General features: G+C 33.6%; 2 protein-coding genes across 3 annotated transcripts; both read left to right on the top strand.

Annotated features, from left to right (window-relative positions):
- Window positions 1-1906: 1906 nt before the first annotated feature.
- Window positions 1907-3481, top strand: LOC18102787 (uncharacterized). The gene is made up of 5 exons (XM_006378768.3): window positions 1907-2352; window positions 2426-2507; window positions 2613-2679; window positions 2860-3045; window positions 3125-3481. Exons 1-5 carry the CDS (start codon window positions 2133-2135, stop codon window positions 3353-3355), a joined length of 786 nt encoding a protein of 261 aa, XP_006378830.1. The 5' UTR covers window positions 1907-2132; the 3' UTR covers window positions 3356-3481.
- A 5807-nt stretch (window positions 3482-9288) lies between these two features.
- On the top strand, window positions 9289-13788 carry LOC7469513 (uncharacterized). 2 transcript variants are annotated; one of them, XM_024610448.2, is made up of 4 exons: window positions 9289-10192; window positions 11409-11564; window positions 11646-12317; window positions 12457-13788. In XM_024610448.2, exons 1-4 carry the CDS (start codon window positions 9857-9859, stop codon window positions 13492-13494), a joined length of 2202 nt encoding a protein of 733 aa, XP_024466216.1. In that variant the 5' UTR covers window positions 9289-9856; the 3' UTR covers window positions 13495-13788. The 2 variants fall into 2 exon arrangements, with proteins under 2 accessions (XP_024466216.1, XP_024466217.1); XM_024610449.2 differs by lacking the exon at window positions 9289-10192 and adding an exon at window positions 10228-11157.
- Window positions 13789-14120: the final 332 nt, after the last annotated feature.

The raw sequence follows: 14120 nt of genomic DNA, 5'->3' as shown, positions 1-14120 counted from the left end.
ACTTAAACAACATGCATTAAGGACTTTGTTCAGAGATATCCGACAACGTTTTGGGTTTTTCCGGTAATTTGAAGGAAATACTACTAAACAAAAAAGGGTAAAAACGAAGATTAATTTAGTTTTAATTATTTTTCCTTTCAAAATATTAAAATGAAACGAATTCTTTTATTATGTTTAAGAATTTGTGTTTGCTGGAAAATAATTTTTTTAAAATAATAAAAGAAAATATAACTTTATCGATATATAACCATTAATTTCTTTAAAAAGAAAAAAACTAAATAAGATAAAATTCCCAATGGATTGCTTTGATCAACCCCTTCTGCTTTTACAAGTAAAGGAAATAAATCTCTGCTTCTTAATTAAGTTTTGAGAACTTTCACACTTGCTTTTCCAAGAGAGGGATAGAAAGGAAGAGAGAAAATAAAAGAAATATTTTTTTATTTAAGATATAAATATTTCTTTATTTTTTATGGGTCCTAAAATTGTTTTTTTCTTTCATTATCCATCTTTTTCTTAAAAAAAAATATTAAAAAGTAGCCACTGATCACTCGTACTTACTTTCTAGACACCAAAATTGTTTTTTTTTTTGTTAATTTACCAAGACAACGAATTTTACAAGAACAACAACATTCAACTACAAGCTTATTGGTGGGGAAAAAGCTATGAAACGAGAACTAGAAATCACTTCATAATTGTGACCATTACATGCTTTTACCAAAGGTGACGAAATCTTGTCTCGGCAAAGGCACACTCACTAGTTCTTGTCTTCGATCTCTTTTAATTTGTTTTAGAGTACTTTCGACTGAATCTTAAGTCTTAACGAAGGACGTACGGTCACTTTTAATTAGGCATCACAAACAACTTACGAACGATGATTCAAGACTAACACTATCTATCATCCTGAATCAACCCACGTATAATTTGGTTTATATCTCGAGTTACGGGTCATTTCATTAATTAAATCTAATTTGATCAATTCAAGCTATCATTTATAATTTGGTTTATGGTTTGGTTAACTCAATTAATTCGGATCAATTTAAAGGTATATTTGAAAATATGGTTGCGGTTGCTTTTCAAAATGCTTTTCATACCGAAATGTATCAAAATAATATTTTTTTATTTTTTAAAAATCATTTTTGAGATCAGCGCATCAAAACGATATAAAACATATAAAAAAATTAATTTTTAATAAAAAAAATTAATTTTTTTAAAAACACGGGTTAGTCTGCGTTTCAAACGAGCTCAAATTACCTTTTATTTTCAAGGATTCTCGATTTAATTGGCATGACAAAGAATTCATGACAGAATTCATGAGCAATAATATGAGGTTAGCGTTATCTCTCATTAGTTTAGTAGGATTCTATAATTAAAGTTATTAAACTTATCTAAAACTATGATAGGATTTAAGATCCGAATTATGAATTGAGTTGGATTAATTTAAAATACTATTATTTTAAGAAGTTTTTTAATAAATGATATAGTTTTGAATTTTTCTTTTTAAAAAAATATCAAACCAATTTTCAGCTTAATTTTAATCGAGTTTGCTAGTAGAACAATTCTCTTTCTGATTAATTAAAATCCTAACTCAAGTTAGATGATGAAAAGGTTTTTGGCTTTTTGAGAACCAATGTTTGGCTCGGACTCTTAAAAGGTGTTTGGCTTTGAGGTGTGGTGGTTTTTTTTTCTAAGATACAATACATTTTAAGCACAAACTACACTTAACCACACCTCCAAAAGCTATAAAAGCATGCTTTTTACTTAAAAAAAGCATACCTCTCCTCCAAACACTCTCTTACTTTTCCTTTACGTTTACTTCTCCATGAAGCAGAGTTCATGTTTTCCACAAAATATTTCTGTATCTGCAACTATTTTTCTAACCTTTCCAATATACTTTTTGACCTGGCCGAGACAATATACTTAATGTTTCTTAACTAGGGTGCCTTAATTTTGAGCAAGCCCAAAGTATTAATTAATCCTTTGTGATTAATCAGCAGAAGTTCAAGGGCACTAGTATTAATTAATTAATAATTAGTAACCTTCAAACACATGATCCGACGCCTGCCCTGCCAGCTACCACTTTGCTTAAAAGGTCAAACTAAACTTTGAAATTTCAGACTCACCACACAGTCAAGATGGCTGGCAATAGGGATGACCTAAATTGTCATGAAGAAGATGTGGATGGCCTAAATGGGAATGAGATTGAACTAGAGAAGCTAAGCCTTGGTCCAGATGGAAGCAAGAAACTTCTTGTACTTGATCTAGCTGGGGTACTGTGTGACAGGGTGTTTCACAAAAACAGGGCCAATATCCCAGATAATCGTACTCCTGATGCTGCCAGTGGAAGCTTTTTCGGTAAGTTTTCAGGTTACACTACTTTTGCTACCAAGGTTTTTACTTACTCTTGTTCAACGATCGTCTCTCTCAGTTTACAAGAGGCCATTCTGTGAAGAGTTTGTGAGATTTTGCCTTGAAAGGTTTGATGTTGGAATCTGGTCTTCTGCCAGAAGGTTGGTAGAGTTGCATCTTCCCGATTTATGTCTAATTTCCTTGCTAGATGCTATCAATATTATTCAGAAATTCACTCATTTTTCTGCTCTGAACATGAGAAACAGGACCAACTTGGAAACTGCCCTTGATTGTGTGATAGGAGAACTCAAAGGCAGACTCTTATTTGTCTGGGTAGGAAGCCGAATTCGTGCTTATGCAATGAATCTACTGTGTATTAAGATATCATTTGGTTATCGTTTCGGACGGACAGAAGAGGCTTTGTCTCTATCTCTTATGTATCTGTCGCAACTGTCCCAGAAAACTACAACTCAAGTGGTTCCTTGTTGTCTAATATACGTGCTCACTTTTTAGGACCAAGATGATTGCACTGATTCTGGGTTCAGCACCAAGGAAAACAAGAACAAGCCAATCTTTTTCAAGGAGTTGAAGAAACTATGGGACAACGAGTCCTCTAATCTTCCATGGAGAAAAGGGCAATATTCTTCATCAAACACAATACTGATTGATGATAAACCTTACAAGGCACTTCTAAATCCTGTAATAGCCAGAACTTCAAAATCAATTGTTTAAATTGCTCAACTTGATTCAAATCTCATTTGTCTGTTTTTCCTTTTAGCCTTCCACGGCAATATTTCCCACCGAATACAAGCCGGACCAACTGGATGATGCTACTTTAGGTCCAAATGGTGAGCTCCGACTGTACTTGGATGGCCTGGCAAGAGCAGCAGATGTCCCTGGATATGTGAAGGAACACCCTTTTGGACAGTCTGCTATAACAGCTATCCATCCTGACTGGGATTTCTACTCCAACATCATTGACAGTTCCCAGCTTCTGGGAAAGTCATGAACAGATGATTTCTTTTGTGTACTATGGAAATGTTTCCTTATTTGTGCCCATGAAAGTTTAACAGGTATTTGAGTTTGTTTATTTTAGTATTTCCTTTTATATAGATTATCAATTAATTATGCGATACTCTCAAGTCTTAAACTCAAATCAGGTTAATTAATTATAAAAAATGATGTGAGAAATCCTGGATCAAACCTTAAAACCGTGATTTTAATGACTTTAATCTGGTTATTATGTAATAAAAGAGGGTTGGTTCTCGTTGTATATTTTAAGACCGAACTCAAGCCCGATGGTCCGTATCATGATTAACGATAATTCAAAGCTTATCAGCCCATTTTCAAGGTGGGCTGGACTCAGGCCTATACTTTGTAAAGTTTATTTATGATAGATACTGGAGGATGCGATGTTCTCAACCCTTTCTTTCCCTTTTAAATTTTTTTTTAATTAAAATTTCCCAGAAACCTCTATGTTTTGTTTTAATCCTTTCTTTTTTCCTGGCTTACAAGTTTTTTATTTATTAATTTAATTGGCATTTATTTATTTATAGTGTTTTTGAGAAATGTTTATCAAAAACCATCACAGGATTAAACAGAGCCCTTAGCTTTATTTTTTCTCTATACGATTTCAAGAAAAGAAAACACTCAGCCCTTAATCTTATCATTAAATGATTTCCTTTTCTCGAGTAGTTTTTGTTGAATATGCTTTTCAAGTTATTTTTATTTAAAAAAAATATTAAATTAATGTTTCTCGAGTGTTTTTCAATGTGTTTTATGGGTTGATGTTAAAAACAAAAATATTATTTTTATTTATTTTAAAATAAAAAATATTTTTAAAAAGTATCGTATTACCAAACAATAAAATAAATTAGGTAATGAATACATGATTTCATGATAACCCAAATTACGAGAGTGGGTAGTATTATAGTAATTGCCTTGGTTAAAGCAGCTGTAAATGAGATTTATTTCCTCTTTTTTTTTTTTTTTGTGAAATGTAATTTAAAACCTGGAAAATAAATGTAATTTAAAAGTATTATAGCAGAATTGACTCGTAATCTAACTCACTTGGCTAAATTCAGAGTAAACATTGCGAGCTCAAAATCATGATATTTTTAATAACAAAACAATGCGATTTTTATAAAAATAAAATTGATCAAGACTAACATGATGGCTCGAAAGTTGATCCAAAGATCAACCATAACCGCGAGTTATACACACATGCATAGATTGATCATAACTAGCTGAGACTTTCAGTAATGGACAGTGTATGATTCAAGGGATGTGAGGCTACAAGAGATCGTGACCCTTGAATTCTTTTCAAGACCTCCTCAGCAGAGAGCACGATGCTGACCCTTTAATCCTATAGTGCTTTCCATGAATTGTAGGGAAAAAGTGTTTTTTCTGCTGTTGATGATAGCAATGGCGGTGAGGTGGTCGATTTTCGAAAGCCCACTATGCTAGTTTCTTAGTTGACTTTGATATTTGATGGGGATGGGGGCCCAGTTTACAAGTGTGTTGCATGCACCATCATTTCTTAGTTGACATGATAACCACCCATGTAGTGCGTCGGTCTCTGTTTTTATTTAATTTTGATAAAAAAAATAATATTAGCAATACTAAATTACTTGTGGTTCAAATGAGTTCCTCCTTTGATTCCAAGATGTCACATTTAATCTTTCAATTAAATCTCCTTGATTTTTATTTTTATTTCCTAGAAGGAAGTGATCGGTTGTAGCTATCAATCATCATGAAATGCAAGTTCTGCGGTTCTTATAGTTTATAGTTTTTATTCGATTTATTTATATCTAAAAGGGAATGGAAAGGCAATACAAAAAATCATGAAATGTGGCATAATCTTGCAATCTTGGAGGTGTCAAGGTTAATAATTATTTAATTTACCGAAATTGTTTAAATTATTATTTTTTACAATAAATTCTATATTTTTGAGAAATTACAAAGTATAAAAATACAGGGATTCATCTTCGTCATTGGCATTAATTGCTATAAGGTATAGAATTAAAAGAGCATGGATCATCAATTTACATGTCTTGTTTAAGGCCATAAATGCAAACATACATTTAGATTACACATGCTAGTATCACATTTATTAGATTCTATGTAGAACTCATTTGAAAAGGGTCTTAATCTTTGAATTAATCCATGTGTGTTTTGATAAATCAATTTTATGAAAACATCATTTTGTTCTCTTCAAAAATTTCTTAGAGTTATTCTAATCGATTTTGAACAAGATTTCGTTGAGTCGATCATTTTACTAAAAATCCAATTGAATTAACTGAGTTTTACCGGGTTAATATTTTATGTCTGGATTTGATCATGAATTTCCCAAGTTAACCATCATGCGATCAATCTAGATAGGTTCCAGATTATTTGATTTTCCAAATTAAACAAGTTAGGTTTAACAACAAGTGCTGCGACGAGCAAGCTAGAGATCATAGTTTTGAAATTCAGCCTGGCGGGTCGATCCGGAATCCGGGGTTAAAACCGGGCCGGGTTTAAAAAAAATAAGAAAAGACAAAACTCAGGGTGGCCCGGCAAAACCCGGTTGCAACCCATTGATTTTTTTTATTAAAACGATGTCGTTTTAATTTTAATAAAATAAAATAAATCCGGAAAATTCAATTAAAACTCAGTTAACTAGTCAAAACTCAAAACCCGAGTTTTAAGCCGGCAAGATTTAAAAGTTATAAAAAAGATGATTCTACGGCACCATGTACAGAGTGGTCCAGAGGGCGCTCACCTTCCATTCACTGAACGACAGGGAGCTGTTAAGGTTGAGGTTGTTGTTGTACTTTCCAAGAAGATATTCCTACATGTTTTCCGAGATGGTTATCTTTTTATCCAGCTGAAAGCAGTTAGAAAGCAGGTTTTGCAAGAATTCTTTTCTTTGGTCTGTCTAGTTTACCCTCGGGATCACGTTACTCTCCTCTGGAGGAAAGCGCTTGGATGACAATATGGAGGTCTTATTTAGATGCCCTCAAGAATTGCAAGTAACAAGTCATCACAAGGCATAATCAACCAAACTTTCTAATTTCTCATGCTACAAATTAGTTTAAATTAAAAAAAAAACCTTAATTAATTCAGTTATAAGCTCAGATTAACCCGTTGATTCAATTAACCCGGCCATGAACATGTTAAAGTTTTTTTTTTTAGTTTTTTTATACAAATAATATCATTTTAATTCTTTAAAAAACATCATTAAATCCAAGTTGATCATTTCAACTTGTTACCCGTATCTTTGTCCATGTGAGGTTTTAGCCTAGAAATAGAAAAGAAACACAAACGTAAAATCCTGTCCATTCTTTCGATTTGATTCCAATTCTGAATTCAAAACCTCATCCATGAATTGGAATTGTTTCGGTACATTCAAAAGACTACATTACCACCTTAAACCAACACAATATACAGACATAACAACAAAGTGTCTGCTAGAAAATTGACAACCTTGAGAAAACCAAACCAACAACCTTGTTTGATTTCACATTAACTTGATTCTGTTTTATATATATATGTATAATTTTTTAGTCTCTTTTCTTGATCTTGACATTTTATTTTTTTTGTGATATAACGAATTAAAACTTGACACGTGACACAGGAAATAACATAAATGGACGGAAGGGAACGCGACCCAGCAAAAAATCATATAAAAGAGAGAGAGAGAATATAGCAGCAGAACGTGTAATTTTCCCCAAGTCAAATAGGTGATGTGACCTAGATTAAAAGAGCCTATTTTTTTAGGCCAAGGTGCATAAGATATGTTATATGTGATATTCTTCAAGAATTTAGACAGTAGCTTTTTTATTTATTTATTTATTTCTGGCCACAATCTAGACAATGATGGCTTGCTTACGTATCTAATATTAGGCTGCATTGCCCTCTGCAACACCTAATTCCACTATAGACAAACTCATAATATCATTCAATAAATTTATTTATTTTTTTTCAAAAAAAAAGGGAAAAGGGAAAGAAACCAGGTGCGTGCGTTAGGTCAGAGCCTACCGAAGATAAAACTCTATACAAGAGCATCGCCATTGATTTGCAGGGACGTCAATTTCACTCCAACTTTAATGGATTCTCACACGAACGGATATGAAATTTTTAGCTAGGCTGGGCATGGATGATACTTATATACCTAACCTGAAACTTAATAACTCCAGATATGTGAGGATTAGTCGAGGTGCGTGCAAGTTAATTCGAATATCCCATGTAAATAAAAAAATAAAAAAATTATAAATTATAGCATTTAAATTTAGATAATAGATATATAATAAGTATTTAAAATTCAATCAATTAAGTTCTAAAGTTTGAATAGTTAATTCATTACTTTCTTGCTTGCTAAACGTCGTCGATGCCTTGTCCCACGTTCACCTCCTGATTAGCCATGAAAGGTCGATAAGAAAATAATAATAATAATTAACCATCTAGGTGGTGGCCAAGTGGTAAGAGCTTGAGATCAAGAGGTTTGCTCTCTCTGTGGTCTCAGGTTCGAACCCTGTGGTTGCTCATATGATGGCCACTGGAGGTTTACATGGTCGTTAACTTCAGGGCCAGTGAGATTAGTCGAGGTGCGCGCAAGCTGGCCCGGACACCCACGTTAAACTAAAAAAATAATAATTCAAAAGGCAATTTGAATGGGTTTAACACGGTGTTGTGTTCCGGCAAGTTATAAATAATTGGGGTATTTTTTAATTAATTTATTTATTTTCCTAATTTGGGAAACCCTATCATAAGCGGGTAAACAATCACTAATCCTAAGAATCTTGCTGGCCAATGCTTGTTTACCATCTTTTTTATATATACCAGAGAATTAATTTACACCATTTTTCACATATAATAAATAAAAAAAGAAAAAAGAGTTTGAGGTTCTGCTTTTGTTAGTGGCCACACAAATTTAGAGGGGAGAAAGACACATAATTGACAAACACTAAAGTGTTATCAAGATGATCACATCATGGAGAATTAAGCAGAATATATTAATTAAAGATTAGATCACTGATCATCCGTCGTGATCAAATGGGAAACGAACACTCTTCTGATCATTTTTTATTCACTATCTTCCCATGAGAAAAATGCAAGAAAATAAAACAAAACTGATTATGCAGGAATGCCTCGGGTAAAGGCATCGTCGTTGAATTTTTTTTTATTTTAACTATCGCGTGACTGAAAATATAGTTATTTTTTAAAGTATTTTTTATTTAAAAATATATTAAAATAATATTTTTTTATTTTTTAAAAATGACATAATTATATAAAAATACAAAAAAAAATATTAATTTAAAGCAAAAAAATATAAATAAATTTAAAAATTTTTTAAAATATTTTTGAAATATAAAAATAAATAAGACGGAATAGTGGGGACACACCATTCAAAAATGACAAAAAAAAAAAAAATGCTATCAAATTTACTAATTCACAGATTTCGTTCATATTTTGCTGCCCAAAATTGTTTTTTTTTTTTTTTTGGTATGTGAGTCGCGTTGGACTCTAACATCCTTGCATGGGTGACTTTAACATGAGACTTTAACAACAAATAATAATAATAAATAGAAAAATAAAAAAGAAAAGCTATTCTTTTTTTAAAAAAAACATAATAATAAGAACTAAAAATAAATTATTTTTTTTTAAAATTCATAATCTTATATTTTTTAACACAAACTTTATATATATAAGTAAATGTTATTTTAGATTTGTTTAGAAGTGGTAGACATATTGCTTTTTAAAATGTTTTTTATTTAAAAATATATATTTTTTTATTTTTTAAAATTTATTTTTGACAATAATATATTAAAATAAATAAAAAATATTTTTTTAAAAATTTTTTAATAATTTTTTTTTATAACACGATGGTAACATCAAGACGTTAGTTCTTAGGTTTATTTTTATGCCTTTTTATATTCATTTACCGGTCCCTCTCCCTCTCTCTCTCTCTCAAGTCTTAACTGGATTTTGTATATCCTTCAAACTCCAAATAACCAACGGCATATTCCACCCATATATTAACAAAAAAAGCACCCCCTACTCTTCACCAAGTCTCCTCTCTTCTTCGATCTCTTCCCTTTTAGATTTCAAAATCCTTCACACCCCATTTTCCATATTCATATCCTCACCAAACCCACTTCTTCCTCTCTCTTTTTTTTCAATTTTTTATGTTAAAGGCCACTCCTTTCTTCTTATCATGATTAAATGCTTATACCCTTGAATTCCGAGACAATCTCTACCAAATCTTATGATCTAACAAGAAAATCCAAGTCAAAATCACACCCAGATTTTCTTTTCCTCTGAAATACAGGAAAGTGAAGATAATCTATCTTGTCATTTCTATTTGAGTCTCTTTCACTGAATTTGTTGCCATCTTTTCAAATTTCCAAAAGTTTGAAATTCTCTTTATATCTCTTAGATCACAAGATCACTTCAAATTTCTCATTCCCGATAAAGTTTCACTCTTTTCTGTTCTAGGAAAGACAAGTTTCTATCTTTTAAGTCAGAAATGGTGGTGAAGATGATGAGGTGGCCACCATGGCCACCTCTGTCATCGAGAAAATTTGAGGCCAAATTGATCGTTCACAAACTGCAAGGCCTAGATTTGGTACAAGATGAAGAGCAAAACAGTGATGAGAGCAAGAAGGGCTTGGTGGTTGAGATAAAGTGGAAAGGTCAGAAGGGTATTGCTTTTAGGAGGTCTGTAAAGCGGAATTTTACCGAGGAAGGAGGTTTCGAAGGTGACGGGTTTCAATGGAATGAAGAGTTTAGAAGTGTGTGTAATCTTTCTGGAAATAAAGATGGTGTCTTTCTTCCTTGGGAAATTGCCTTTGCAGTTTTCAGTGTAAATTTCCTTTTCTCCTCTTTTGCATTTACTGATTATCTGTTCATGGATTGTTGAATTTTGAAATTAATTATTTTGTTTCCCAGAAGGTTTGACTTTGGATAACATAATGGACACGTGCTTTGACATTTAACTATCTCCTCTCTCTCTTAATTATGGCATGTTATAGCAGTCACAATTTTGGTCAATACATGATTTTTTTGGATGTCTAGAGTCAGATTGCCTTATTGAATTTTTTTTTCCTTGCTTTATAGCAGTCACAATTTTGGTCAATACATGATTTTTTTGGATGTCTAGAGTCAGATTGCCTTATTGAATTTTTTTTTCCTTGCTTTATAGCAGTCACAATTTTGGTCAATACATGATTTTTTTGGATGTCTAGAGTCAGATTGCCTTATTGAATTTTTTTTTTCCTTGCTTTTGAACTTCTATAAAGATGAATACCTGAGGGGAAAAACTATAGCTAATGAAGAATTTATGTATTTCTCCTTTGTTCCAGGAAATTGGATATTATACAGGATAACAATGGAGGTGTTCCTTTTTTTTTTTTTTGTGGGTGTGTTATTTAACTTCTAATGACTCTTATTCCAGTCATCATATAATGAATTTTTCACATGAATTGTATTTGTTTTAATTTGTTATATCAAAGTTTGCAATATGTATAAGAATATGCTTATGCAGAAGAATTGGTGTAGTTTACTGGGTCAATAAGCTAAATACTCGGGGGTTCTTTTTGAGTACCTGTAGCTTTCAATTCAAGTCTTATGTGGCTTTGTTTTTTGGTTTATATGTGTGGTGACTATTTTGAAGTGATTGGCTTCACACATGGTGGATGTTATTATCATGCCAGATCATGTAAAGTGGCATATTCCTGGAGGATTTTCTCAATTTGTTTTGTTTATGCTCTGGATCCTTAAGCTACTTTGTCCAGTTGTTTATTTGACAGTGACCTAAATCTCACATGGGTATGTATATTTTTTCAACATGATGTAATATTTGAAATACATATCTACTGAGGATTTATTTGCTTCTCTTGATTAATAATGTGTTTTCATAGTACTGGTTGTGAATTAACCATATAATGCTGAAATTTTCATTTTGCCTTTCTTTCTTGGAACTGTTCAATTTTACTCCTGGATATTAGGCAGTAGAATGATATATTGAAAAGTCTTGTACTGATTTTGATTATAAGAAAACCTTGTTTTTAATGGTTCAGGGCTTGAACCAAGGGCCAAGGAGTAAGGTTCTTTTAGTTGGAACCGCTACATTAAACCTCTCGGAATATGCTTCAACAGCTAAGGAGAAAGAAGCTGAAATTGCTGTTCCTTTAACAGTTCACAATGGCACCGTTGAGGGCACTCCCTTGCTTCATGTAAGTCCATTCCTTTCAATATGTTCTACAACGAAAGTTCATGTCTGTTTCATTTCTGACACTAGTTCAAATATAATGCAGTTGTCTCTCAGGTTGATGGAATTGAGAACTATTCGAGAACCTCTACAAGCAGTGCAGAGAGTGATAGAGACTGCCCCATCATCACCCTCATCTCTTGAAACTCTATCACCAAGGAGAGATGAACTTTCTGTTCTTAAAGCAGGTTTGAGAAAAGTGAAAAGCCTCCAAGTGAGAAAAAAGGCTTGTCACAAAGAGAACAGTAATGATAGGTGCTGTAACAGAATCGAAGATCATGAGGACAACTACCCATTTGATACAGATTCACTCGATGATGATGCTGAGGGGGAATCGGAGGAGAGCAACGGGGATCCTAGTGCCCAGCTGTCATTCAATTATGAAACATTGGCGCATGCAAACAAGGCTGGAGGATCATTTCATTCAATTTCTATAACTAATGGTGAAGATGAGAGTTGGATATACTATAACCATTGTAAACCGGATATGGGATCTTTGTATGTCGAATACCCAACTGCATCAGACCATGAACAATCTTCGAAACAGAGTTCAAAACTTGGAATCTTAGCTTGGAGGAAAAGAAAACTGAGCTTTATATCCCCTAAGCCTAAATCTAAAGGCGAGCCTCTCTTGAAAAAGGATTGTGGAGAAGAGGGTGGTGACGACATTGATTTTGATCGCAGGCAGCTTAGCTCCTCTGATGAGTCCAGTTTTGGGGTACATATCAACCCTTTGCTATCTTTCTTCCTTTTCTATTCTTTTTTCTTTTTTTTATTTGGCTTCTGGCTTCGGCTTTATGCCTTTTAATAATTTATACGAGTTCAACTTCATTCTAAGACTACTTTTGTTCTGGCAGTGGAATAAATCGGAAGAAGGTTCGACTACTAGTAGATCATCATTCACCGAATTTGGGGGCGACAATTTTACTGTAGGCAGCTGGGAGACAAAAGAAGTAATAAGCCGTGACAGGCACATGAAGCTCCAAGCACAGGTCTTTTTCGCTTCAATTGATCAGAGGAGTGAGCGAGCTGCTGGTCAAAGTGCCTGTACGGCACTGGTTGCTTTCATTGCTAATTGGTTGCAGTCTAACCGATATGAAGTGCCAATCAAGTCTGAATTCGACTGCTTGATCAGAGATGGATCTTTAGAGTGGAGAAATCTCTGTGAGAAAGAGGACTATAGACAACGATTTCCTGACAAGCACTTTGACCTTGAGACAATTCTTCAAGCTCAAATTTGTCCTCTTTCAGTTGTCCCAGAAAAGTCCTTCATTGGATTCTTCCATCCAGAAGGCCTAGAAGGAGATTTTGACTTCCTTCATGGCGCAATGTCCTTTGACAGTATTTGGCAGGAGATTAGTCATCATGGGTCAGACTGGTCTAACAATTCTGACCCTTTGGTCTACGTTGTAAGTTGGAATGACCACTTTTTTGTCCTCAAGGTTGAACGGGATGCCTACTATATCATTGACACACTGGGAGAGAGGCTTTATGAGGGATGCAATCAAGCCTATGTCCTAAAATTTGACAAAGATACGACAATCCAGAAACTACCAAAGGAAACTAAAGGATCAGATGAAAAAACTGTTGGCAACAAAGTGCAACCAAGCAGCTCCAAGGAAAAAACTCCAGCTGATAGGAATCTGCCATCAATTCCAAACGAGGGAGAAAAGACTCCGATGGAAGAAGAGATTGTGTGTAAAGGAAAGGAGTCATGCAAGGAATATATCAAGAGTTTCTTGGCTGCAATCCCTTTAAGGGAATTGCAGGCTGATATCAAGAAGGGTTTGATGGCATCAACACCCCTTCACCATCGACTTCAAATTGAGTTCCACTACACCCAGCTAACGCTACCCGTAGATGAAAATTCATCAAGAGATGTAACTGTTTGCTGATACACCGGCTGCATCGGCTGTTATCATGTTGAATACCTCCTATAGAGTTGAGTTCCTACAATCTTCTCTAAATTTGATTACTCTAGCCCCCTCCCCTCTGCAATATATGGTTTTTTAGGAAATAATTAGGCTGACACAGCCATCTAGTGATTTGTTTTCGAGGTTCTTTGTATATTCCAAATGTAGTTTTCGGACCAGGAATGTAACTATCTTCCTTTTTTTACGACGGATAATAACCAACTCCCTATAGTAATTTCCATGCATAATGTCGCATACAGCTTCATTATTTTATTACACCTGTACTTCACATGTACATGATGTCTTTAATTACGGTGGAAGCCATCGTTCTTTAAGAATACCATGAAGTTGCTTTCTTTACAGTTATTTTAGCAAAGTTATATAGAATTGATAATTGCTGCAAATAGACTTAAAATGCTTATAAAGAACTGTGAAGAGAGAAAAATAGGCACTAAAATAAGTGCTGCTAGGGCAGCATTTTAAATTTCGTTGGCATTAAAATGACAAATAAAAAGAGCAACATGTTATTTATTCTTCGACTTCAGATTCTCCATCTTCTTTCACTTCTTTTGCAAGTCACGAAAATATCCAGCAGGGTTTTTCTCAAA

The sequence above is a fragment of the Populus trichocarpa genome, chromosome 10 (assembly GCF_000002775.5).
Source record: "Populus trichocarpa isolate Nisqually-1 chromosome 10, P.trichocarpa_v4.1, whole genome shotgun sequence".
Lineage (NCBI taxonomy): Eukaryota > Viridiplantae > Streptophyta > Magnoliopsida > Malpighiales > Salicaceae > Populus > Populus trichocarpa.
The sequence above is the reverse complement of the archived record's forward strand: the minus strand, read 5'-3'. Positions and strand labels throughout refer to the sequence as shown.

Bases quoted from the DNA above. Each gene is read 5' to 3' on its own strand.
- LOC18102787 (XM_006378768.3), top strand. From the start codon at position 2,133: ATGGCTGGCAATAGGGATGACCTAAATTGTCATGAAGAAGATGTGGAT. The intron at 2,353-2,425 runs GTAAGTTTTCAG...CGTCTCTCTCAG, and splicing joins TGCCAGTGGAAGCTTTTTCG to TTTACAAGAGGCCATTCTGT. The intron at 2,680-2,859 runs GTAGGAAGCCGA...CTCACTTTTTAG, and splicing joins GCAGACTCTTATTTGTCTGG to GACCAAGATGATTGCACTGA.
- LOC7469513 (XM_024610448.2), top strand. From the start codon at position 9,857: ATGGTGGTGAAGATGATGAGGTGGCCACCATGGCCACCTCTGTCATCG. The intron at 11,565-11,645 runs GTAAGTCCATTC...AATATAATGCAG, and splicing joins AGGGCACTCCCTTGCTTCAT to TTGTCTCTCAGGTTGATGGA. The intron at 12,318-12,456 runs GTACATATCAAC...TTGTTCTGGCAG, and splicing joins CTGATGAGTCCAGTTTTGGG to TGGAATAAATCGGAAGAAGG.